The sequence below is a fragment of the Scyliorhinus torazame genome, chromosome 12, assembly GCF_047496885.1.
Source record: "Scyliorhinus torazame isolate Kashiwa2021f chromosome 12, sScyTor2.1, whole genome shotgun sequence".
Taxonomy (NCBI): domain Eukaryota; kingdom Metazoa; phylum Chordata; class Chondrichthyes; order Carcharhiniformes; family Scyliorhinidae; genus Scyliorhinus; species Scyliorhinus torazame.
In genome coordinates, this window is record NC_092718.1 from 224,351 (window position 1) to 249,809 (window position 25,459).

A 25,459-nucleotide genomic window follows, 5' to 3' on the forward strand; every position below is an offset into this window, starting at 1 on the left:
ACCAAAGGCACAACATTACTGTATGTGTAAAATGAATGGTTTAAAAAAGATCAGTTTAATTACACAATATTGAATCATTTACATTTTTAACATCAAATGACAATCAAGCTCTTTTTGACAGTTTCTTTGTCTTTGTTTCAGGTTTGTGTGTTTGAAACCGAGTCACATTTTGATTTATTCTACTTGTTCTTTGAAAGTACGGATGGAGGTATCCATTATAAAATCAGCAGCTGACAGAACCTTCTTCAGCACCACCAGTTTGACACCAGCCCAGCCATTCTACAGAGAAAGATGTTCGTCAAAACAACGATTGGTCATGTGTAAAGTGGAGAATATTTGGAGTTGAACATAGACTAATATAGTATGAACAGCTTAGAATCGGGTTATTCACTCAGCCAGCCGATGCGAATGCCCCACTCGAACCTCCTCCCATCTTTTCTCAATTATATCCATCCTTGTAACCCTCTAATTCCAGAATTGCCCAATCCCCAGCTCGCAGGCCAGATGCAGCTCCCCAGGATTCTGTGTGTATGACTCTGGAAAGAGCTGCTCCTCCAGTCACCAGGCTGTTCCTCTCCCGCTGAACCTATCAGCACAACATGTGGTGAAGAGTGAGCAAACTCCAGCCACAGCGAGTGTCCTAGTGAGTAAAAAGAGGCTTTCCGAGTGGGCAGGGTGGAGGGAGAGACAGAGAGTGATAAACAGAGAGAGAGAGGGAGGGGAGAGACAGAGAGAGGAGGAGAGAGACAGAGAGAGGGGGAGAGAGACAGAGAGGGGGAGAGAGACAGAGAGGGGGAGAGAGTCAGAGAGAGAGAGAGAGAGACAGAGAGGGGGAGAGAGTCAGAGAGGGGGAGAGAGTCAGAGAGGGGGAGAGAGTCAGAGAGGGGGAGAGAGTCAGAGAGAGAGAGAGAGAGACAGAGAGGGGAGAGAGACAGAGAGGGGGAGAGAGACAGAGAGGGGGAGAGAGACAGAGAGGGGGAGAGAGACAGAGAGGTGAGAGAGAGACAGAGAGGTGAGAGAGAGACAGAGAGAGGAGGAGAGAGACAGAGAGAGGAGGAGAGAGACAGAAAGGGGGAGAGAGACAGAGAGGGGGAAGAGAGACGGAGAGGGGAGACAGAGAGTGGGAGAAAGACAGGGGGGAGAGAGACAGAGAGGGGGAAGAGAGACAGAGAGGGGAAAGCGAGACAGAGAGGGGGAAGAGAGACAGAGAGGGGGAGAGAGACAGAGGGGGAGAGAGACCAGAGAGGGGGAGAGAGACAGAGAGGGGAGAGCAGAGAGGAAGACCAGAGGGGGAAAGAGACCAAGAGGGGGAAGAGACCAAGAGGGGAGAGAGACCAAGAGGGGGAGAGAGACCAGAGGGGGAGAGACAGGGGGGGAGAGAGACCGAGGGGGGAGAGACCGAGGGGGGGGGAGAGAGACCGAGGGGAGAGAGAGACACAGAGAGGGGGGGAGTGAGAGACAGAGAGGGGGAAGAGAGAGACAGAGAGGGGGGAGAGAGAGACAGAGAGGGGAAGAGAGACAGAGAGGGGGAAGAGAGACAGAGAGGGGAAGAGAGACAGAGAGGGGGGAGAGACAGAGAGGGGGGAGAGAGAGTGGGAGAGTGGGAGAAGACAGGGGGGAGAGAAGCAGAGAGGGTGGAGAGGGACAGAGAGGGTGGAGAGAGACAGAGAGGGTGGAGAGAGACAGAGAGGGGGGAGAGAGACAGAGAGGGGGGAGAGAGACAGAGAGGGGGGAGAGAGACAGAGAGGGGGGAGAGAGAGCAGAGAGGGGAGAGAGACAGAGAGGGGGGAGAGAGACAGAGAGGGGGGAGAGAGACAGAGAGGGGGGAGAGAGAAGAGAGGGGGGAGAGAGACGAGAGGGGGGAGAGAGACAGAGAGGGGGGAGAGACAGAGAGGGGGGAGAGAGACAGAGAGGGGGGAGAGAGACAGAGAGGGGGGAGAGAGACAGAGAGGGGGGAGAGAGACAGAGAGGGGGAGAGAGACAGAGAGGGGGGAGAGAGACAGAGAGGGGGGAGAGAGACAGAGAGGGGGGAGAGAGACAGAGAGGGGGGAGAGAGACAGAGAGGGGGAAGAGAGACAGGAGGGGGATGAGAGACAGAGAGGGGGGAGAGACACAGGGGGGGGGGAGAGAGACAGAGAGGGTGGAGAGAGACAGAGAGGGTGGAGAGAGACAGAGAGGGGGAGAGAGACAGAGAGGGGGGAGAGAGACGACAGGGGGGAGAGAGACAGAGAGGGGGGAGGGGAAGTTTGAATGCGATGTGTATATCAGAGTGACTGGGAGCGTGAATGTGAATGTGAGTGTGTGCGTGTGTATCGGGCTCACAAGTCTCACCCACCTTCACACTCACATTCAACATCCAACAGTGACCCTGAGACTGGGAGTGAGGTGGGCAGGCGTCCTCCCGTAATAGGCGTCTTTAACAGTTACTTAGTTTTTAAAAATCAGTTTATTGCTTTGACATTGCTTTATTTTTCCTTCTTCTCTTCAACCTCAACCTTTTTTTGAAATTCATGTTTAACATTTTGCCAAACCTCATCTTTACGAAATATGTTCATCAGCGCTTGAATGTGAATAAAATGGAAGATTTGAACAAGACGCCTGTACTGCCTTCTCCCTCAGGTTTGTCTAGAATTCCCTTAAACACATCAATACTATTTACTTCAACCATTCCTGTGTTTAATGAGTTCCTCATTCGCAGCATTCTATGGGAAATGAAGTTTCTTCTTAAGTCCCTGTTGGATTTCTTGGTGCCGATCTGATATTCTGGCTTCGCCACAAGAGGAAACATTCCTCGATCTATTGTCTGCAGTTTTGGTCTCCTTCTCTGAGGAAGGATGTTCTTGCTCTCGGGGGGGAGCAGCGAACGTTTACCCGACTGATTCCAGGGATGGCTCGACTGACATACAAGGAGAGAATCGGTTCGGATTGTATTCGCTGGAGTTCAAAAGAATGAGGGGGTTCTCATAGAAACATATAAAATTGTAACAGGACTGATTAAGGGGATCAGGGGTTATGGGGAGAAGGCAGGAGAATGAGGATGAGAAAATATCAGCCATGATTGAATGGCGGAGCAGACTCGATGGGCCGAGTGGCCTAATTCTGCTCCTATGTCTTATGGTCTTATGGACTGGACAGGGAAGATGCAAGAAGGATGTTCCCGATGGTGGGGGTGTCCAGAACCAGGGGTCACAGTCTGAGGATAGGGGGAGACCATTTAGGACAGAGATGAGGAGACATTTCTTCACCCAGAGAGCGGTGAGTCTGTGGAATTCACTGCCACAGGAGGTAGTTAGTCCAAACATTGTATGGTTTCAGGAAGCAGTTAGATATCGCACTTGGGGCGAAGGGGATCAAAGGATATGGGGGAAAGCGGGATTCGGCTATTGAGTTGGATGATCAGCCATGATCAGAATGAATAGCAGAGTGGGCTCGAAGGGCCGAATGGCCTCCTCCTGCTCCTATTTTTTCTATGTTTCTACTTGAACAATGTCAGTAATGTGGGAAGTTAACGAGATTAACAGGGAATTTGAGATGAAAACAAAATAGCAGAAAAGTAAGATTAGCAGGATTCCAACGACATTGAAGTGCGAATGGCCATGGCAGAAATTTACCAGCTCTCAGTGGGGCTATACAAATGGTAACTTCTAATGGAAAAGACATTGAGAGAGGTAGACAGCAGAATTCACAGAGGGGAATATTAAAGAGGCTGATCAGTATAGGTGTTGGCACCCTCATTGAGGACGGAGGCTAGTTTTCCATCCAACAATCAAGGCAGCACAGCTCCATGTTTCATCCGAACCAGAGGCCTGTTCAGTCTAACATTGAGAGCTACAGGACATTGAAGATATTCTCCTCTAAAAGATGCAGTTTCAAACCTTCACTGAACCAGGAAGAGATGTTTTTTCCAGACTTAGTTACCTAAGCGATATTGAGTGGTAACTATTAACTGGATTTAAGACCATAAGAGAAAGTCGGTAGGAACTTAGACCATAAGACATAGGAGCAGAATTAGGCCACTGGGGCCATCGAGTCTGTTCCGCCATTCAATCATCTCCCTATAACCCCTGATCCCCTTATTAATCAAGAATCTATCTATCTCTATCTTAAAGACACTCAGTGATTTGGCCTCCACAGCCTTCTGCGGCAAAGAGTTCCACAGATTCACCACCCTCTGGCTGAAGAAATTCCTCCTCATTTCTGTTTTAAAGGATCGTCCCTTTAGTCTGAGATGGTGTCCTCTGGTTCTAGTTGTTCCTACAAGTGGAAACATCCTCTCCACGTCCACTCTATCCAGGCCTCGCAGTATCCTGTAAGTTTCAATAAGATCCCCCCTCACCCTTCTAAACTCCAACGAGTACAGACCCAGAATCCTCAACCGTTCCTCATACGACAGGTTCTTCATTCCAGGGATCATTCTTGTGACCCTCCTCTGGACCCTTTCCAAGGCCAGCACATCCTTCCTTAGATACAGGGCCCAAAACTGCTCTCAATACTCCAAATGGGGTCTGACCAGAGCCTTATACAGCCTCAGAAGTACATCCCTGGTCTTGTATTCTAGCCCTCTCGACATGAATGCTAACATTGCATTTGCCTTCCTAACTGCCAACTGAACCTGCACTTTAACCTTAAGAGAATCGTGAACAAGGACTCCCAAGTCCCTTTGAGCTCCTGATTTCCTAAGCATTTCCCCATTTAGAAAATAGTTTATGCCTAAATTCCTCCTTCCAAAGTTCATGACCTCACACTTTTCCACATTGTATTTCATTTGCCACTTCATTGCCCACTCTCCTAGCCTGTCCAAATCCTTCTGCAACCCCCTCGCTTCCTCAATACTACCCATCTCTCCACAGATCTTTGTATTATCTGCAAACTTAGCAACAGTGCCTTCAGTACCTTCTTCCAGATCATTAATCCCCGGAACCATTCTTGTAAACCTCTCCAGTTCTCTCTCCAATGTGTTCACATCCTGCATAATGTGGAGCCCAGAATTGTGCACAGCATTCCAGCTGAGGCCTAACTAGTGTCTTGTATAACTTCAGTATAACCTCCTCTGTCTTGTACTCTGTGCCCCAATTAATAAAGCCCAGAATACTCTCTTTATTAACTGCTCTCTCCACCTGTCCTATGCACATCAGGTCCCTCTTCTCCTCCACCCCTAAAGAATTTTACTCCTTATTTTGTTTTGTCTCTCCATGTTCTTTCGACCAAAATGCCTCACCTCACTCTCCAATCAGTGGAGAGCTTCCCCCGATTCCCATTGACTTCAATAATGTTAATGTAGCATCTACCACATTGTGTGTAAGTTTTCATGTAAAGTTTATCAGAAATTGGGGTTTGGGAAAGATTTTCATTTTCCCGAGGATACCCTGTTTTTCTATACAGAGAAATTCAGATGATGGAATCATCAAAACCAGAATAACAGCAACTTCCACTGAAATAATGAGATCACATAAACCACACCTTGAGTTGTAAATGGTTGCAAATGTTGTGAATAAAGCAAGTGCAAATTCACAAGCTTCAAGACAGATATCAATTTATGGACACCTTTACCTTGCAGCGCACCAAGAGCATGTCTGACTCCTTGTGGAAGTGGATAGTTCCAGGAATTAACTGTTCCTGTGTCAAAGCTAAAGAAACAAACATTAAAAACAGAAACAATGCAATTTTTTAGAACATTCAAGATCGTTGTTCAAAAGGGTAAAAGAGTCATTGCAGACACAGAAATAAAACAAAACATTAAAATATCTTCAGTAAATCACTTTTAAAAAAGCAAACACTGTAGGTAGAACATATAAAATATTGGAATACCCAAACTGAAGAATGCTGCCAACACACAAAGCCACAAACAGATTGGTTAGGGATACGGTTGGGGTTTATTACTAGACTGTCGATACTGAAAGTTAACACGGTATTGGGACCGGATGAGGTGCATCCAAGGATATTGAAGGAAGAGAGAATGGAAACTGCAGGGGCACTGACCCGTCTCCTCCAGACAACTGGAGAATTGCAAATGTCACTCCCTGGATAAAAAAGGGTTGCAAGGATCAGCCCCAGAAATTACAGACAAGTCAGTTTAACATCAGTGTGGGGAAGTTTCTAGAAACATTTATTCAGGAAACTAACCTCAGGCAGAGCAATGGATGGGAGGCAGATCCATCACACGAACCTGCCTCCCATCCATTGACTCCATCTACACCTCCCGCTGCCTGGAGAAAGCGGGCAGCATAATCAAAGATCCCTCCCACCCGGCTTACTCACTCTTCCAACTTCTTCCATCGGGCAGGAGATACAGAAGTCTGAGAACACGCACGAACAGACTCAAAAACAGCTTCTTCCCCACTGTCACCAGACTCCTGAACGATCTTCTTATGGACTGACCTCATTAACACTACACCCTGGATGCTTCATCCGATGCCAGTGCTTATGTAGTTACATTGTAAATGTTGTGTTGCCCTATTATGTATTTTTTTTATTCCCTTTTCTTCCCATGTACTTAATGATCTGTTGAGCTGCTCGCAGAAAAATGCTTAGAACATAGAACATTACAGCGCAGTACAGGCCCTTCAGCCTCGATGTTGCGCCGACCCGTGAAACCACTCTAAAGCCCATCTACACTATTCCCTTATCGTCCATATGTCTATCCAATGACCATTTGAATACCCTTAGTGTTGGCGAGTCCACTACTGTTGCAGGCAGGGCATTCCACACCCTTACTACTCTCTGAGTAAAGAACCTACCTCTGACGTCTATATCCCCTCAATTTAAAGCTATGTCCCCTCGTGCTAGACATCACCATCCGAGGAAAAAGGCTCTCACTGTCCACCCTAGCTAATCCTCTGATCTTCTTGTATGCCTCAATTAAGTCACCTCTTAACCTTCTTCTCTCTAACGAAAACAGCCTCAAGTCCCTCAGCCTTTCCTCATAAGATCTTCCCTCCATACCAGGCAACATTCTGGTAAATCTCCTCTGCACCCTTTCCAATACTTCCACATCCTTCCTATAATGTGGTGACCAGAATTGCGCGCAATACTCTAAATGCGGCCGCACCAGAGTTTTGTACAGCTGCAACATGACCTCATGGTTCCGAAACTCAATCCCTCTACCAATAAAAGCTAACACACTGTACGCCTTCTTAACAACCCTCTCAACCTGAGTGGCAACTTTCAGGGATCTATGTACATGGACACCGAGATCTCTCTGCTCATCCACACTGCCAAGAATCTTACCATTAGCCCAATACTCTGTCTTCCTGTTATTCCTTCCAAAATGAATCACCTCACACTTCTCTGCATTAAACTCCATTTGCCACCTCTCAGCCCAGCGCTGCAGCTTATCTATGTCCCTCTGTAACTTGTAACATCCTTCCGCACTGTCCACAACTCCACCAACTTTAGTGTCATCTGCAAATTTACTCACCCATCCTTCTACGCCCTCCTCCAGGTCATTTATAAAAATGACAAACAGCAGTGGCCCCAAAACAGATCCTTGTGGTACACCACTAGTAACTGGACTCCAGTCTGAACACTTCCCATTAACCACCACCCTTTGTCTTCTTCCAGCTAGCCAATTTCTGATCCAAACTGCTAAATCTCCCTGAATCCCATGCTTCCGTATTTTCTGCAGTAGTCTATCGTGGGTAACCTTATCAAACGCTTTACTGAAATCCATATACACCACATCAACTGCTTTACCCTCATCCACCTGTTTAGTCACCTTCTCAAAGAACTCAATAAGGTTTGTGAGGCACGACCTACCCTTCACGAAACCGTGTTGACTATGTCTAATCAAATTATTCCTTTCCAGATGATTATACACCCGGTCTCTTATAAACCTTTCCAAGATTTTGCCCACAACAGAAGTAAGGCTCCCCTTCTTGAACAAGGGGACAACATTTGCTATCCTCCAGTCTTCTGGCACTATTCCTGTTGACAAAGATGACTTAAAGATCAAAGCCAAAGGCTCAGCAATCTCCTCCCTAGCTTCCCAATGAATCCTAGGATAAATCCCATCTGGCCCAGGGGACTAATCTATTTCCACCTATTCCAGAATTGTTAACACCTCCTCATGAACCTCAAGCCCTTCTAGTCTAGTAGCCTGAATCTCAGTATTCTCCTCGACAACATTGTCTTTTTCCTGTGTGAACACTGCCGAAAAATATTCATTTAGCACCTCTCCTATCTCCGCGGACTCCAAGCACAACTTCCCACTACTGTCCTTGACTGGCCCTACTCTTACCCTAGTCATTCTTTTATTCCTGACATATCCATAGAAAGCTTTAGGGTTATCCTTGATCCTACCTGCCAAAGACTTCTCATGTCCCCTCCTGGCTCTTTTTAGCTCTCTCTTTAGGTCCTTCCTAGCTAACTTGTAACTCTTGAGCGCCCTAACTGAACCTTCATGTCTCATCTTTACATAAGTCTCCTTCTTCCTCTTGACATGTGTTTTGACTGCCTTAGTAAACCACGGTTCCCTCACTCGACCACTTCCTCCATGCCTGACAGGCACATATTTATCAAGGACACGCAGTAGCTGTTCCTTGAACAAGCTCCACATTTCCATTGTGCCCATCCCCTGCAGTTTTCCTCTCCATCCGATGCATCCTAAGTCTTGCCTTATCGCATCATAATTGCCTTTCCCCCAGATATAACTCTTGCCCTGCTGTATATACCTATCCCTTTCCATGCGGTATATACCTATCCCTTTCCATCACTAAAGTAAACGTAATCGAATTGTGGTCACTATCACCAAAGTGCTCACCTACCTCCAAATCTAACACCTGTCCTGGTTCATTACCCAGTACCAAATCCAATACGGCCTCGCCTCACGTTGGCCTATCTACATACTATGTCAGGAAACCCTCCTGCACACACTGGACAAAAACGGACCCATCTAAAGTACTCGAACTATAGCGTTTCCAGTCAATATTTGGAAAGTTAAAGTCCCCCATAACAACTACCCTGTTGCTTTCGCTCCTATCCAGAATCATCTTTGCAATCCTTTCCTCTACATCTCTGGAACTTTTCGGAGGCCTATAGAAAACCCCTGACAGGGTGACCTCTCCTTTCCGCCCCCGCCGAAGCAAGGATAATCCCGGGAACTACACTGTTTAAGAAGGGTAGCAAGGATAATCCAGGGAACTACAGGCCGGTGAGCCTTACTTCAGTGGTAGGGAAATTACTGGAGAGAATTCTTCGAGACAGGATCTACTCCCATTTGGAAGCAAATGGACGTATTAGTGAGAGGCAGCACGGTTTTGTGAAGGGGAGGTCGTGTCTCACTAACTTGATAGAGTTTTTCGAGGAGGTCACTAAGATGATTGATGCAGGTAGGGCAGTAGATGTTGTCTATATGGACTTCAGTAAGGCCTTTGACAAGGTCCCTCATGGTAGACTAGTACAAAAGGTGAAGTCACACGGGATCAGGGGTGAACTGGCAAGGTGGATACAGAACTGGCTAGGCCATAGAAGGCAGAGGGTAGCAATGGAGGGATGCTTTTCTAATTGGAGGGCTGTGACCAGTGGTGTTCCACAGGGATCAGTGCTGGGACCTTTGCTCTTTGTAGTATATATAGATGATTTGGAGGAAAATGTAACTGGTCTGATTAGTAAGTTTGCAGACGACACAAAGGTTGGTGGAATTGCGGATAGCGATGAGGACTGTCTGAGGATACAGCAGGATTTAGATTGTCTGGAGACTTGGGCGGAGAGATGGCAGATGGAGTTTAATCTGGACAAATGTGAGGTAATGCATTTTGGAAGGGCTAATGCAGGTAGGGAATATACAGTGAATGGTAGAACCCTCAAGAGTATTGAAAGTCAAAGAGATCTAGGAGTACAGGTCCACAGGTCATTGAAAGGGGCAACACAGGTGGAGAAGGTAGTCAAGAAGGCATACGGCATGCTTGCCTTCATTGGCCGGGGCATTGAGTATAAGAATTGGCAAGTCATGTTGCAGCTGTATAGAACCTTAGTTAGGCCACACTTGGAGTATAGTGTTCAATTCTGGTCGCCACACTACCAGAAGGATGTGGAGGCTTTAGAGAGGGTGCAGAAGAGATTTACCAGAATGTTGCCTGGTATGGAGGGCATAAGCTATGAGGAGCGATTGAATAAACTCGGTTTGTTCTCACTGGAGCGAAGGAGGTTGAGGGGCGACCTGATAGAGGTATACAAAATTATGAGGGGCATAGACAGAGTGGATAGTCAGAGGCTTTTCCCCAGGGTAGAGGGGTCAATTACTAGGGGGCATAGGTTTAAGGTGAGAGGGGCAAGGTTTAGAGTAGATGTACGAGGCAAGTTTTTTACGCAGAGGGTAGTGGGTGCCTGGAACTCGCTACCGGAGGAGGTAGTGGAAGCAGGGACGATAGGGACATTTAAGGGGCATCTTGACAAATACATGAATAGGATGGGAATAGAGGGATACGGACCCAGGAAGTGTAGAAGATTGTAGTTTAGTCGGGCAGTATGGTCGGCACGGGCTTGGAGGGCCGAAGGGCCTGTTCCTGTGCTGTACATTTCTTTGTTCTTTGTTTGTTCTTTGAATCTCCGGTGCCGGAGACTTCGGCAACTGGCGGGGGCGGGATTCACGCCAGCCCTCGGCGATTCTCCGACCCGGCGGGGGGGTCGGAGAATGTCGCCCCATGTCTCCGAAATGGCCACAACATCGAAGTCCCAGGTACCAACCCATGCCGCAAGTTCACCCACCTTATTCCGGATGCTCCTGGCATTGAAGAAGACACACTTTAAACCACCTTCCTGCCTGCCGGTACACTCCTGCAACTTTAAAACCTTACTCATGACCTCACTACTCTCAACCTCCTGTATATTGGAGCTACAATTCAGGTTCCCAAGCCCCTGCTGAACTAGTTTAAACCCTCCCGAAGAGCATTAGCAAATTTCCCCCCCAGGATATTGGTACCCCTCTGGTCCAGGTGTAGACAATCCCGTTTGTAGAGGTCCCACCGACCCCAGAATGAGCCCCAATTATCCAGAAATCTGAAACCCTCCCTCCTGTACCATCCCTGTAGCCACGCGTTCAACTCCTCTCTCTCCCTATTCCTCGTCTCGCTATCACGTGGCACGGGTAACAACCCCGAGATAATAACTCTGTTTGTCCTAGATCTAAGTTTCCACCCTAGCTCCCTGAATTCCTGCCTCGGTACACATGACAATAAACAAATCCAATCCAATCCAATCCAAAGGTGACGAGTGTGAGAAGGGAGGCGGTCAATGCAGGACTGAGGGTGTTGTACCTAAATGCGCGCAGTATGCGGAACAATTGAATTGGCCGGTGCGATGTTGTGGGCATCACAGAGACGTGGCTGCAAGGGGATCAGGGCTGGGATCTAAAACCAAGGATATGTGTCCTATCGAAAGGACAGGGAGATGGGCAAAGGGGGCGGGGTTGCATTGTGAGTAAGGAGTGAAGTTAAATCGATAGCAAGGAGCGATAGAGGATCAGAAGGCATAGAATCTCTGTGGGTAGAGTTGAGGAATCGCAAAGGTAAAAAGACCCTGATGGGAGCTATGTACAGATCCCCCTAGCAGTAGTCAGGAGGTGGGGCAGAAAATAAATCAGGAGATAGAAAAGGCTGTAAAAAAGGCAATATCACAATAATCATGGGGGACTTCAATATGCAGGTGGATTGGGAAAATCAGGTTGGTAGTGGATCCCAAGAAAAGGAATTTGTGGAATGTCTAAGCTGTTTTTTTGGAGCAGCTTGTGACAGAGCCTACTAAGGAACAGGCAATTCTGGATTTGGTGATGTGTAATGAGGCAGATTTGATTGGGGAACTTAAGGTGAAGGACCCCTTAGGGAGCAGTGACCACAATATGATAGTATTTACCCTGCAGTTTGAGAGGGAGAAGCTGCAATCAGATGTAACGGTATTACAATTAAATAAGGGTAACTACAAAGACACGAGGGAGGAGCTGGCCAGAGTAGATTGGAAAAGGAGCCTAGCAGGGAAGACAGTGGAACAGCAATGCCAGGAGTTTGGGGGGTTATTCGGGAGGCACAACAGAAATTCATCCCAAGGAGGAGGAAACATGTTAAGGGGAGGACAAGGCATCCATGGCTGACGAGGGATGTCAAGGACAGCATAAAAGAAAAAGAAAAAGCACACAAAGTGCGAGTATTAGTGGGAAGCCAGAGGATTGGGAAGCCTTTAAAAGCGAGCAGTGGACAATTAAAAAAGCAATAAGGAGGGAGAAGATGAAATATGAGTGTAAGTTAGCTAGTAATATAAAAGAAGAAAGGAAGACTTTTTCTTGATATACAAAAGATAAGAGAGAGGCAAAAATAGACATTGCACCACTGGGAAATGTGGCTGGAGAAGTAATAATAGGAAACAAAGAAATGGCAGACGAACTGAATAGTTACTTTGCATCAGTCTTCACTGTGGAAGACACCAGTGGGATGCCAGAGCTCCAGGAGAACCAGGGGGCAGAGGTGAGTGCAGTAGCCATCACTAAGGAGAAGGTTCTGGGGTAACTGAAAGGTCTGAAGGTGGATAAGTCACCTGGACCGGATGGACTACACCCCAGGGTTCTAAAAGAAATAGCTGAGGAGATTGTGGAGGCATTGGTGATGATCTTTCAGAAATCACTGGAGGTAGGAAGGGTCCCAGAGGACTGGAAAGTGGCTAATGTAACACCCCTGTTTAAGAAAGGAGGGAGGCAGAAGACGGGAAATCATAGGCTGGTTATCTGACTTCGGTCATTGGTATCATTTTAGAGTCTGTTATTAAAGATGAGATCGTGGAGTACTTGGAAGTGCATGGTAAAATAGGACTGAGTCAGCACGGCTTCGTCAAGGGGAGGTCGCGTCTGACAAATCTGTTAGAGTTGTTTGAGGAGGTAACAAGGAAGTTAGACAAAGGAGAACCAGTGAACGTGATTTATTTAGATTTCCAGAAGGCCTTTGACAAGGTGCCGCATAGGAGACTGTTAAATACGTTCAGGGCGACAACACATGGGGTTGGAGAGGGCCTCGGTGTGGTATTGATATGTGACAGTCACCGGTTCGCTCCGGAGGGACTGGATGGGGGGTTTCGGATGTGGCAGAGAGCTATCCCTTTCCATCACTAAAGTAAACGTAATCAAATTGTGGTCACTATCACCAAAGTTCTCACCTACCTCCAAATCTAACACCTGTCCTGGTTCATTACCTGGTTCTCTTTATATATTAACGATCTAGATGATGGGACTGGGCGCATTCTGGCTAAGTTTGCCGATGATACAAAGGTAGGTGGAGGGGCAGGTAGTATGGAGGAGGTGGGGTGGCTGCAGAAAGATTTAGACAATTAAGGAGAGTGGTCCAAGAAATGGCTGATGAAATTCAACGTGGGCAAGTGCGAGGTCTTGCACTTTGGAAAAAAGAATAGAGGCATGGACTAATTTCTAAACGGTGACAAAATTCATAATGCTGAAGTGCAAAGGGACTTGGGAGACCTAGTCCAGGATTCTCTAAAGGTAAACTTGCAGGTTGAGTCCGTAATTAAGAAAGCAAATGCAATATTGTCATTTATCTCAAGAGGCTTGGAATATAAAAGCAGGGATGTACTTCTGAAGCTTTATAAAGCATTAGTTAGGCCCCATTTAGAATATTGTGAGCAATTTTGGGCCCCACACCTCAGGAAGGACATACTGGCACTGGAGCGGGTGCAGTGGAGATTCACACGGATGATCCCAGGAATGGTAGGCCTAACATACGATGAACGTCTGAGGATCCTGGGATTATATTCATTGGGGTTTAGGAGGTTGAGGGGAGATCTAATAGAAACTTACAAGGTAATGAATGGCTTAGATAGGGTGGACGTAGGGAAGTTGTTTCCATTAGCAGGGGAGACTAGGACCCGGGGGCACAGCCTTAGAATAAAAGGGAGTCACTTTAGAACAGAGATGAGGAGAAATTTCTTCAGCCAGAGAGTGGTGGGTCTGTGGAATTCATTGCCACAGAGGGCGGTGGAGGCCGGGACGTTGAGTGTCTTTAAGACAGAAGTTGATGAATTCTTGATTTCTCGAGGAATTAAGGGCTGTGGAGAGAGAGCGGGTAAATGGAGTTGAAATCAGCCATGATTGAATGGTGGAGTGGACTCGATGGGCCGAATGGCCTTACGTCCACTCCTATGTCTTATGGGATCGAGAGATTTGGAGATCTGTTTATTGATGAGTGTTTCCCTACCTTGGAAGAGCTGGAGGAGGAGTTGGAGTTATCTGGGGGGAATGGGTTCCGGTATCTGGGGGTGAGGGATTTTCTGTGGAGGCAGGCTTCGACCTACCTGCACCTGTGGTCCCAGGGGTTACAGGATAAGGTGGTGTCGAGGACAGGAGTAGGAGAGGGGAAGGTCTCAGAGATCTATAAGGAGCTGATATGTCACTCAGCGGGGTGCAGTGCTCCAACTATGAGATGTGGCAGATCTGTGCCGCTTCCAGCGTTCCGGTCGACTACATCTGCAGCAGGTCTAGCTCTTCCAATGGCAGCTCTTCACAGAACGTGTGGTTCGGTTGGAGCAGCAATTGGATGCACTTAGGAGCATGCAGGTGGTGGAAAGCGTCATAGATCGCAGTTATAGAGATGTGATCACACCCAAGGTGCAGAAATGGGTGACCACCAGAAAGGGCAGGCGGTCAGTGCAGGAATCCCCTGTGGTTGTCCCCCTCTCGAACAGATATACCCCTTTGGATACTGTCGGGGGGGAAATAGCCTATCAGGGGAAAACAGCCGCAGCCAGAGCAGTGGCACCACGGCTGGCTCTGATGTTCAGAAGGGAGGGTCAAAGCGCAGAAGAGTAACAGTAATAGGGTACTCTATAGTCAGGGGCACAGATAGGCGCTTCTGTGGACGTGAAAGAGACTCCAGGATGGTATGTTGCCTCCCTGGTGCCAGGGTCCAGGATGTCTCCGAACAGGTAGCAGGCATCCTGAAGGGGGAGGGCAAACAGTCAGAGGTCATGGTACATATTGGTACTAACGACATCGGCAGGAAGGGGCATGAGTTCCTGCAGCAGGCGTTTAGGGAGATAGGCAGAAAGTTAAAGGTCAGGACCTCTCGGGTTGTAATCTCGGGATTATTCCCTGTGCCACGTGCCAGTGAGGCTAGAAATACGAAGATAGAGCAGCTAAACACATGGCTAAACAGCTGGTGTAGGAGGGAGGGTTTTCATTATCTGGACCACTGGGAGTTCTTCCGGGGCAGGTGTGACCTATGTAAGAAGGACGGGTTGCACCTAAACTGGAGAGGCATAAATATCCTGGCCGCAAGGTTTGCTAGTGTCACACGGGAGGGTTTAAACTAGTATGGCAGGGGGGTGGGCACGGGAGCAATAGGTCAGAGGGTGAAAACATTGAGGGAGAACTAGGGAATAGGGCCACTATGGCTCTGAGGAAGAGCAGACAGGGAGAAGTTGCTGAACACAGCGGGACTCATGGCCTGAAGTGCATTTGTTTTAATGCAAGAAGTATAACAGGTAAGGCAGATGAACTTAGAGCTTGGATTAGTACTTGGAACTATGATGTTGTTGCAATTACAGAGATCAGGTTGAGGGAAGGGCAAGATTGGCAGCTAAACATTCCAGGATTTAGATGTTTCAGGCGGGATAGAGGGGAATGTAAAAGGGGTGGCGGAGTTGCGCTACTGGTTAGGGAGAATATCACAGCTGTACTACGGGAGGACACCTCAGAGGGCAGTGAGGCTATATGGGTAGAGATCAGGAATAAGAAGGGTGCAGTCACAATGTTGGGGGTTTACTACAGGCCACCCAACATCCAGTGGGAGATAGAGGAGCAAATAGGTAGACAGATTTTGGAAAGGAGTAAAAACAACAGGGTTGTTGTGATGAGAGACTTTAACTTCCCCAATATTGACTGGGACTCACTTAGTGCTCGGGGCTTAGACGGGGCAGAGTTTGGAAGGAGCATCCAGGAGGGCTTCTTAAAACAATAAGTAGACAGTCCAACTAGGGAAGGGGCTGTACTGGACCTGGTATTGGGAATGAGCCCGGCCAGGTAGTAGAAGTTTCAGTCGGTGAGCATTTCGGGAACAGTGACCACAATTCACTAAGTTTTAAAGTGCTGGTGGACAAGGATAAGAGTGGTCCTAGGGTGAATGTGCTAAATTGGGGAAGGCTAATTATAACAATATGAAAGAATGAAATGAAAGTCGCTTATTGTCACGAGTTACTGTGAAAAGCCCCTAGTCGCCACATTCCGGTGCCTGTTCGGGGAGGCTGGTACGGGAATTGAACCGTGCTGCTGGCCTGCCTTGGTCTGCTTTAAAAGCCAGCGATTTAGCCCAGTGTGCTAAACCAGCCCTTAGGCGGGAACTGAAGAACCTAGATTGGGGGCGGATGCTTGAGAGTAAATCAACATCTGAGATGTGAAAGGAATTCAGGACCGGCATGTTCCTGTGCGGAAGAAGGATAAATACGGCAAATTTCGGGAACTTTGGATAACGAGAGATATTGTAGGCCTCGTCAAAAAGAAAAAGAAGGCATTTGTCAGGGCTAAAAGGCTGGGAACAGACAAAGCCTGAGTGGAATATAAGGAAAGTAGGAAGGAACTTAAGCAAGGAGTCAGGAGGGCTAGAAGGGGTCACGAAAAGTAATTGGCAAATAGGGTTAAGGAAAATCCCAAGGCTTTTTACACGTACATAAAAAGCAAGAGGGTAGCCAGGGAAAGGGTTGGCCCACTGAAGGACAGGGGAGGGAATCTATGTGTGGAGCCAGAGGAAATGAGCGAGATACTAAATGAATACTTTGCATCAGTATTCACCAAAGAGAAGGAATTTGTGGATGTCTGGAAATGAAATGAAATGAAAATGAAATGAAAATCGCTTATTGTCACAAGTAGGCTTCAAATGAAGTTACTGTGAAAAGCCCCTAGTCGCCACATTCCGGCGCCTGCTCGGGGAGGCTGTTACGGGAATTGAACCGAGCTGCTGGCCTGCCTTGGTCTGCTTTCAAAGCCAGCGATTTAGCCCTGTGCCAAACAGCCCCTTATAAGGGTGTGTAGATAGCCTGGGTCATATTGAGATCCAAAAAGACGAGGTGTTGGGTGTCTTGAAAAATATTAAGGGGCTTTTCATAGTAAATTAATTGAAGCCTACTTGTGACAATAAGCGATTATTATTATTAATTGATGGAGTGGGTGGGGGCCCCGATCGGGCAGGTGAAGAAAAAGTAGGAAGAAGAGCTGGGTAGGGAGTTGGAGGCCGGGTTATGGGAGGAGGCTCTGAGGAGAGTTAATGCATCCTCGTCGTGCGATTGGCTCAGCCTGATACAGTTTGAGGTTGTCCACAGGGCCCACATGACTGACCCGGATGAGCAGGTTCTTTGAGGAGGTGGAGGATAGGTGTGGGCGCTGTGCGGGGGGGGGGGGGGGGGGGGGGGGGGGGTCCTGCGAACCATGTCCATGTTGGCTGGGGTTTGTGCCCAGGGTGTTTGTTGGTTATAATGTTCTGTTCTTGTTGAAATTTAATGTTTAAAATTGTGAAAATTATAAATGCCTCAATAAAATATCTTCTAAAAAAATAAGTGAAGAGCCCATGGTGTTCAGGGTACGATCCTGGCATGGACAGAGGATTGGCTGACTGGCAGAAGGCAGAGAGTGGGGATAAAGGGGCCTTTTTCAGGATGGCAGCCGGTGACTAGTGGTGTACCTCGGGGGTCTGTGCTGGGACCACAACTTTTCACAATACACATTAATGATCTGGAAGAAGGTACTGAAGGCACGGTTGCTAAGTTTGCAGATGATACAAAAATGGCAGGATTCAGGTACCATGGATGACGAGGGAAATTGTAAACTTAGTCAAAAGGAAAAAGGAAGCTGACGGGCTAAGCCCCGAGTACAGTGAACGTCGGAAGGAACTTAGACGTCAAGATATAGAAGCAGAATTAGTCCACTTGGCCCATCGAGTCTGCTCATTCAATCATAGAACATAGAACATAGAACAATACAGCGCAGTACAGGCCCTTCAGCCCACGATGTTGCACCGAAACAAAAGCCATCTAACCTACACTATGCCATTATCATCCATATGTTTATCCAATAAACTTTTAAATGCCCTCAATGTTGGCGAGTTCACTACTGTAGCAGGTAGGGCATTCCACGGCCTCACTACTCTTTGCGTAAAGAACCTACCTCTGACCTCTGTCCTATATCTATTACCCCTCAGTTTAAAGCTATGTCCCCTCGTGCCAGCCATATCCATCCGCGGGAGAAGGCTCTCACTGTCCACCCTATCCAACCCCCTGATCATTTTGTATGCCTCTATTAAGTCTCCTCTTAACCTTCTTCTCTCCAACGAAAACAACCTCAAGTCCATCAGCCTTTCCTCATAAGATTTTCCCTCCATACCAGGCAATATCCTGGTAAATCTCCTCTGCACCCGCTCCAAAGCCTCCACGTCCTTCCTATAATGCGGTGACCAGAACTGTACGCAATACTCCAAATGCGGCCGTACCAGAGTTCTGTACAACTGCAACATGACCTCCTGACTCCGGAACTCAATCCCTCTACCAATAAAGGCCAACACTCCATAGGCCTTCTTCACAACCCTATCAACCTGGTGGCAACTTTCAGGGATCTATGTACATGGACACCTAGAGCCCTCTGCTCATCCACACTTCCAAGAACTTTACCATTAGCCAAATATTCCGCATTCCTCATGGCTGATATTTTCTCATTCCCATTCTCCTGCCTTCTCCCCATAACCCCTGACCCCCTTATGAATCAAGAACCTATCTACCTCTGTCTTAAAGACACTCAGTGATTTGGCCTCCACAGCCTTCTGCGGCAAAGAGTTCCACAGATTCAGCACCCTCTGGCTGAAGGAATTCCTCCTCATCTCTGTTTAGGATCGTCCCTTTAGTCTGAGATGGTGTCCTCTGCTTCTCGTTTTTCCTACAAGTGGAAACATCCTCCCCACGTCCACTCTATCCAGGCCTCGCAGTATCCTGTAAGTTTCAATAAGATCCCCCCCTCATCTTTCTAAACTCCAATGAGTACAGACCCAGAGTCCTCAACTGTTCCTCATACGACAAGTTCTTCATTCCAGGGTAAGAAGTCTTACACCAGGTTAAAGTCCAACAGGTTTGTTTCAAACACTAGCTTCCTCAGGTGAAGGAGCAGAGCTCCGATAGCTAGTGTTTGAAACAAACCTGTTGCACTTTAACCTGGTGTTGTAAGGCTTCTAACTGTGCTCACCCCAGTCCAACGCCGGCATCTCCATAAGACCATGAGACATAGGAGCGGAAGTAAGGCCATTCGGCCCATCGAGTCCACTCCACCATTCAATCATGGCTGATTTCAACGCCATTTACCCGCTCTCTCTCCATAGCCCTTAATTCTTCGAGAAATCAAGAATTTATCAACTTCTGTCTTAAAGACACTCAACGTCCCGGCCTCCACCGCCCTCTGTGGCAATGAATTCCACAGACCCACCATCTCCACATCATTCATTCCATGGATCATTCATGTGAACCTCCTCTGGACCCTTTCCAAGGCCAGCACATCCTTCCTTAGATACGGGGCTCAAAACTGCTCACAATACTCCAAATGGGGTCTGACCAGAGCCTTATACAGCTTCAGAAGTACATCCCTGGTCTTGTATTCTAGCCTTCTTGACATGAATGCTAACATTGCATTTGTCTTCCTAACTGCCGACTGAACCTGCACATTAACCTTAAGAGAATCGTGAACAAGAACTCCCAAGTCCCTTTGTGCTTCTGCTTTCCTAAGCATCTCCCCATTTAGAAAATAGTCTATGCCTCCATTCTTCCTACCAAAGTGCATAACCTCACACTTTTCCACATTGTATTCCATCTGCCACTTCTTTGCCCACTCTCCTAGCCTGTCCAAGTCCTTCTGCAGCCCTCTTGCTTCCTCAATACTACCTGTCCCGCTACTGATCTTTACCCACATCTTCTGACTCTAAGAATCATAAAATTCTGCAAAAACTCAACAGCATCTGTGGAAAGAGAAACAAAGTCAACATTTTGAGACCATCTGAAAGCAGAAGAGAGAGAAATGGTATAGTTTTATACTATTGAAAGTGGATGGAGTAAAATAGTCGGTCAGTGATACATTGGAGATCAAGAGACAAAGATGTCATGGATCCAAGATAAAATGAGTGATAATGGTGGTAATAAAGACTAAAGGAGGTATTAATAGTGGCATAAAAGGTCAACCCAGCTTGAAAGCAAGATAGCAGTATGTGTTATTGGCAGGACACGGGTCAGCACTTTCTAAAACCAAAACACAAGAATATGATGCAGACTGGTGCTGGATGGGCAAAGGGTGGGGCCCAAAATGGAGAAGAGTTCTTAGTCTGAAATTGAACTCAATGTTAAGTCCATAAGACTGTATGGTACCCAATCGCAAGACAAGGTGCTATTATTCCAGTTTACACTGGGCTTCACTGGACAACTAGGCAGAGGGCGGAAATGTGAGCACAGGAGCAAGATGCTGAATTGAAATGGCAACAACTGGAAGGTTGGGTTATGCTTGCAGAGTGAGCAAAGGTGTTCCATAAAGCAGTCACCAGTCTGCATTTAGTCTCCCCAATCTATAGCCAACCACATGGTGAGCAGCGAAAACAGTGGACTAAATTGAAGGAAATATAAATAAATCACTGCTTCATGTGGAAGGAGTGTTTGAGGCCTTGGACAGTGAGGACCGAGAAGGTGACGGAACAAGTGCTGCAATAGCATGGAGAAATTCCATGGGAAGGGTGCTGTGTTGGGAGTGATGGAGAAGTGGACCAGGATGCCATGGAGGGAACAGTTCCTATGGAATGCTGACAGGGGCGTGAGGAGGAGATATGCATCATGCTGGAGTTGGAGTTGGACTCGGAGATGGGAGTGGTAGCCACAGATTTCCTCGAGGGTCAGTAGCTACTCCATGCTTCATTGGGGAAAGGCAGAGAATTATTCATCAACTCCTGCATCAAACGTACATTAAAAAAAATTTCAAATAACCTACCCAAGAAAACAGGGATTTTTTGCGGATCCACTAAATCCAATAGCTTCACGGTTTTGCCCATCCACAGAGTTCGCAAGGGAATCTACAATAACATTTGGATTCAGATTATCATATCAGTAGCCAGCATGCTATTTTTCTCGCTAGGCTACATTTATCTGATTTTACCTCCCATTATATTTTTCTTCTTCCATTTGATTTTCCGAAACCTCTGGCAAAGTGAATCAAAAAACTCAATCAAGTTGGTCAGACATGACCTCCCCTTAACAAGCCCACGCTGGCTGTTCCTGATTAATCCCGGCCTCTCCAAATGCAGATTAATTCTGTCTCTCAGAATTGCTTCCAATAGTTTCCCCATCACTGAGGTTAGACTGACAGGCCTGTAGTTTCCTGCTTTATCCCTTCCTCCCTTCTTGAATAATGGCACCACAATGTCTATCCTCCAGTCCTCCGGCACCTCTCCTGTGGCCAGAGAGAAATTATGAATTATTGCCAACAGCCCTGCTATCTCCTCCCTTGCCTCACTCAGCAGCCTGGGATACATTCCATCTGGCCTTGGAAATTTGACTACTTTTAAGCCTGCCAGACCACTCAGAACCTGCTCTCTGTCTCTGTTAATCTCTTCAATTTTATCATAGTCCTTCTCCCTGATTTCTATACCCACACCGTCCCTCTCACTGACACAAAGTATTCATTTAGAACCCTGCCTACATCCCCCGGCTCCACACACAAATTACCACTGAGCCCCTTAATGGGGCCTGACCCTATCCATGGTTCCCATTTTACCCTGAATGTACTTGGAAAGGATTTTCCTTTATTTTACCAGCCAGTATCCTTTCATGTCCCCTTTTTTCACTCCTAATTTCCTGTTTAAGTTCCCTCTTGCACATACTGGACACCTCTCGGGCTACTGCTGTTTTGAGCCCTCAATATCTGTCATAAACCTCCCTTTTTCTCCTGATCCAATACTGTACATCCCTCAATATCCAGAGTTCACGGATTTGTTGGTCCCACCCTTTGGGTTGGAATCTTCAGCCACGCCCACCGCAGGATCGGCAAAGATGGCACGCGGACAATTTAAAGGTCCATTGACCTCATAGAATTTACAGTGCAGAAGGAGGCAATTTGGCCTATCGAGTCTGCAGTGGTCCTTGGAAAGACCACCAAAGAACAAAGAACAAAGAAATGTACAGCACAGGAACAGACCCTTCGGCCCTCCAGGCCCGTGCCGACCATGCTGCCCGACTAAACTACAATCTTCTACACTTCCTGGGTCCGTATCCCTCTATTCCCATCCTATTCATGTATTTGTCAAGATGCCCCTTAAATGTCACTATCGTCCCTGCTTCCACCACCGCCTCCGGTAGCGAGTTCCAGGCACCCACTACCCTCTGCGTAAAAAACTTGCCTCGTACATCTACTCTAAACCTTGCCCCTCTCACCTTAAACTTATGCCCCCTAGTAATTGAACCCTCTACCCTGGGGAAAAGCCTCTGACTATCCACTCTGTCTATGCCCCTCATAATTTTGTAGACCTCTATCAGGTCGCCCCTCAACCTCCGTCGTTCCAGTGAGAACAAACCGAGTTTATTCAACCGCTTCTCATAGCTAATGCCCTCCATACCAGGCAACATTCTGGTAAATCTCTTCTGCACCCTCTCTAAAGCCTCCACATCCTTCGGGTAGTGTGGCGACCAGAATTGAACACTATACTCCAAGTGTGGCCTAACTAAGGGTCTATACAGCTGCAACATTACTTGCCAATTCTTATACTCAATGCACCGGCCAATGAAGGCAAGCATGCCGTATGCCTTCTTGACTACCTTCTCCACCTGTGTTGCCCCTTTCAGTGTCCTGTGAACCTGTACTCCTAGATCTCTCTGACTTTCAGTACTCTTGAGGGTTCTACCATTCACTGTATATTCCCTACCTGCATTAGACCTTCCAAAATGCATTACCTCACATTTGTCCGGATTAAACTCCATCTGCCATCTCTCCGCCCAAGTCTCCAAACAATCTAAATCCTTCTGTATCCTCTGACAGTCCTCATCGCTATCCGCAATTCCACTAACCTTTGTGTCGTCTGCAAACTTACTAATCAGACCAGTTACATTTTCCTCCAAATCATTTATATATACTACAAACAGCAAAGGTCCCAGCACTGATCCCTGCAGAACACCACTGGTCACAGCCCTCCAATTAGAAAAGCATCCTTCCATTGCTACTCTCTGCCTTCTATGACCTAGCCAGTTCTGTATCCACCTTCCCAGCTCACCCCTGATCCCGTGTGACTTCACCTTTTGTACTAGTCTACCATGAGGGACCTTGTCAAAGGCCTTACTGAAGTCCATATAGACAAAATCCACTGCCCTACCTGCATCAATCATCTTGGTGACCTCCTTGAAAAACTCTATCAAGTTAGTGAGACACGACCTCCCCTTCACAAAACCATGCTGCCTCTCACTAATACGTCCATTTGCTTCCAAATGGGAGTAGATCCTGTCTCGAAGAATTCTCTCCAGTAATTTCCCTACCACTGAAGTAAGGCTCACCGGCCTGTAGTTCCCTGGATTATCCTTGCTACCCTTCTTAAACAGAGGAACAACATTGGCTATTCTCCAGTCCTCCGGGACATCCCCTGAAGACAGCAAGAATCCAAAGATTTCTGTCAAGGCCTCAGCAATTTCCTCTCCAGCCTCCTTCAGTATTCTGGGGTAGATCCCATCAGGCCCTGGGGACTTATCTACCTTAATATTTTTTAAGACACCCAACACCTCGTCTTTTTGGATCTCAATGTGACCCAGGCTATCTACACACCCTTCTCCAGACTCAACATCTACCAATTTCTTCTCTTTGGTGAATACTGATGCAAAGTATTCATTTCAGCGGGAGCAGTGCGGAAGTGATTTCTGGGAGGTAAGTCTCTCCTTTAAAAACACTTGTCTTTGCAGGAGCAAGCCAGTCGATTTCAGCGGGAGCGGAGCAGGTTAGTCAATTTCAGCGGGAGCAGTGCGCAAGTGATTTATGGGAGGTAAGTCTCTCCTTTAAAAACACTTGTCTTTGCAGGAGCAGACCAGTCGATTTCAGCGGGAGCGGAGCAGGTTAGTCAATTTCAGCGGGAGCAGTGCGCAAGTGATTTCTGGGAGGTAAGTCTCTCCTTTAAAAACACTTGTCTTTGCAGGAGCAGGCCAGTCGATTTCAGCGGGAGCAGTGCGTTAGTGATTTCTGGGAGACCTTCACAGGAGCAGGCTAGTCAATTTCAGCGGTAAACACTTACCTGGTCCCGTTTTCGGTCTGCGCTGTATCGTTCTATGTTCTATGATACAGCGCAGTACAGGCCCTTCGGCCCACGATGTTGCACCGAAACAAAAGCTATCTAACCTACACTATGCCATTATCATCCATATGCTTATCCAATAAACTTTTAAATGCCCTCAATGTTGGCGAGTTCACTACTATTGCAGGTAGGGCATTCCACGGCCTCACCACTCTTTGCGTAAAGAACCTACCTCTGACCTCTGTCCTTTATCTATTACCCCTCAGTTTAAGGCTATGTCCCCTCGTGCTAGCCATTTCCATCCGCGGGAGAAGGCTCTCACTGTCCAGCCTATCTAACCCTCTGATCATTTTGTATGGCTCTATTCAGTCTCCTCTTAACCTTCTTCTCTCTAACGAAAACAACCTCAAGTCCATCAGCCTTTCCTCATAAGATTTTCCCTCCATACCAGGCAACATCCTGGTAAATCTCCTCTGCACCCATTCCAAAGCTTCCACGTCCTCCCTATCATGAGGTGATCAGAACTGTACGCAATACTCCAAATGCGGCCATACCAGGGTTTTGTACAGCTGCAACATGACCTCATGACTCCGGAACGCAATCCCTCTACCAATAAAGGCCAACACTCCATAGGCCTTCTTCACAACCCTATCAACCTGGGTGGCAACTTTCAGGGATCTATGTACATGGACACCGAGATCCCTCTGCTCATCCACACTTCCAAGAATTTTACCATTAGCCAAATATTCCGCATTCCTGTTATTCCTTCCAAAGTGAATCACCTCACACTTCTCTACATTAAACTCCATTTGCCACCTCTCAGCCCAGCTCTGCAGCTTATCTATGTCCCTCTGTAACCTGCAACATCCTTCCGCACTGTCGGCAACACCACCGACTTTAGTGTCGTCTGCAAATTTACTCACCCACCCTTCTGCGCCCTCCTCTAGGTCATTGATAAAAATGACAAACAGCAACGGCCCCAGAACGGATCCTTGTGGTACGCCACTTGTAACTGAACTCCATTCTGAACATTTCCCATCAACCACCACCCTCTGTCTTCTTTCAGCTAGCCAATTACTGATCCACATCTCTAAATCACCCTCAATCCCCAGCCTCCGTATTTTCTGCAATAGCCTACCGTGGGGGACCTTATCAAACACTTAACTGAAATCCATATACACCACATCAACTGATCTGCCCTC

General features: G+C 47.3%; 1 protein-coding gene across 6 annotated transcripts in view; it reads right to left on the minus strand.

The window, feature by feature from the left end:
• Positions 1 to 25,459, minus strand: part of mtfmt (mitochondrial methionyl-tRNA formyltransferase) — a 158,358-nt gene that overhangs the window by 66,673 nt on the left and 66,226 nt on the right. For 3 of the 6 annotated variants that reach the window (XM_072470255.1, XM_072470254.1, XM_072470258.1), the window contains exons 7-8: positions 20,984 to 21,065; positions 5,551 to 5,627 (exon numbers count right to left, since the gene is read on the minus strand). In XM_072470255.1, the coding sequence (XP_072326356.1) occupies positions 5,551 to 5,627; positions 20,984 to 21,065 (159 nt within the window). The other 3 variants (XM_072470256.1, XM_072470257.1, XR_011933840.1) reach the window with 3 other exon arrangements.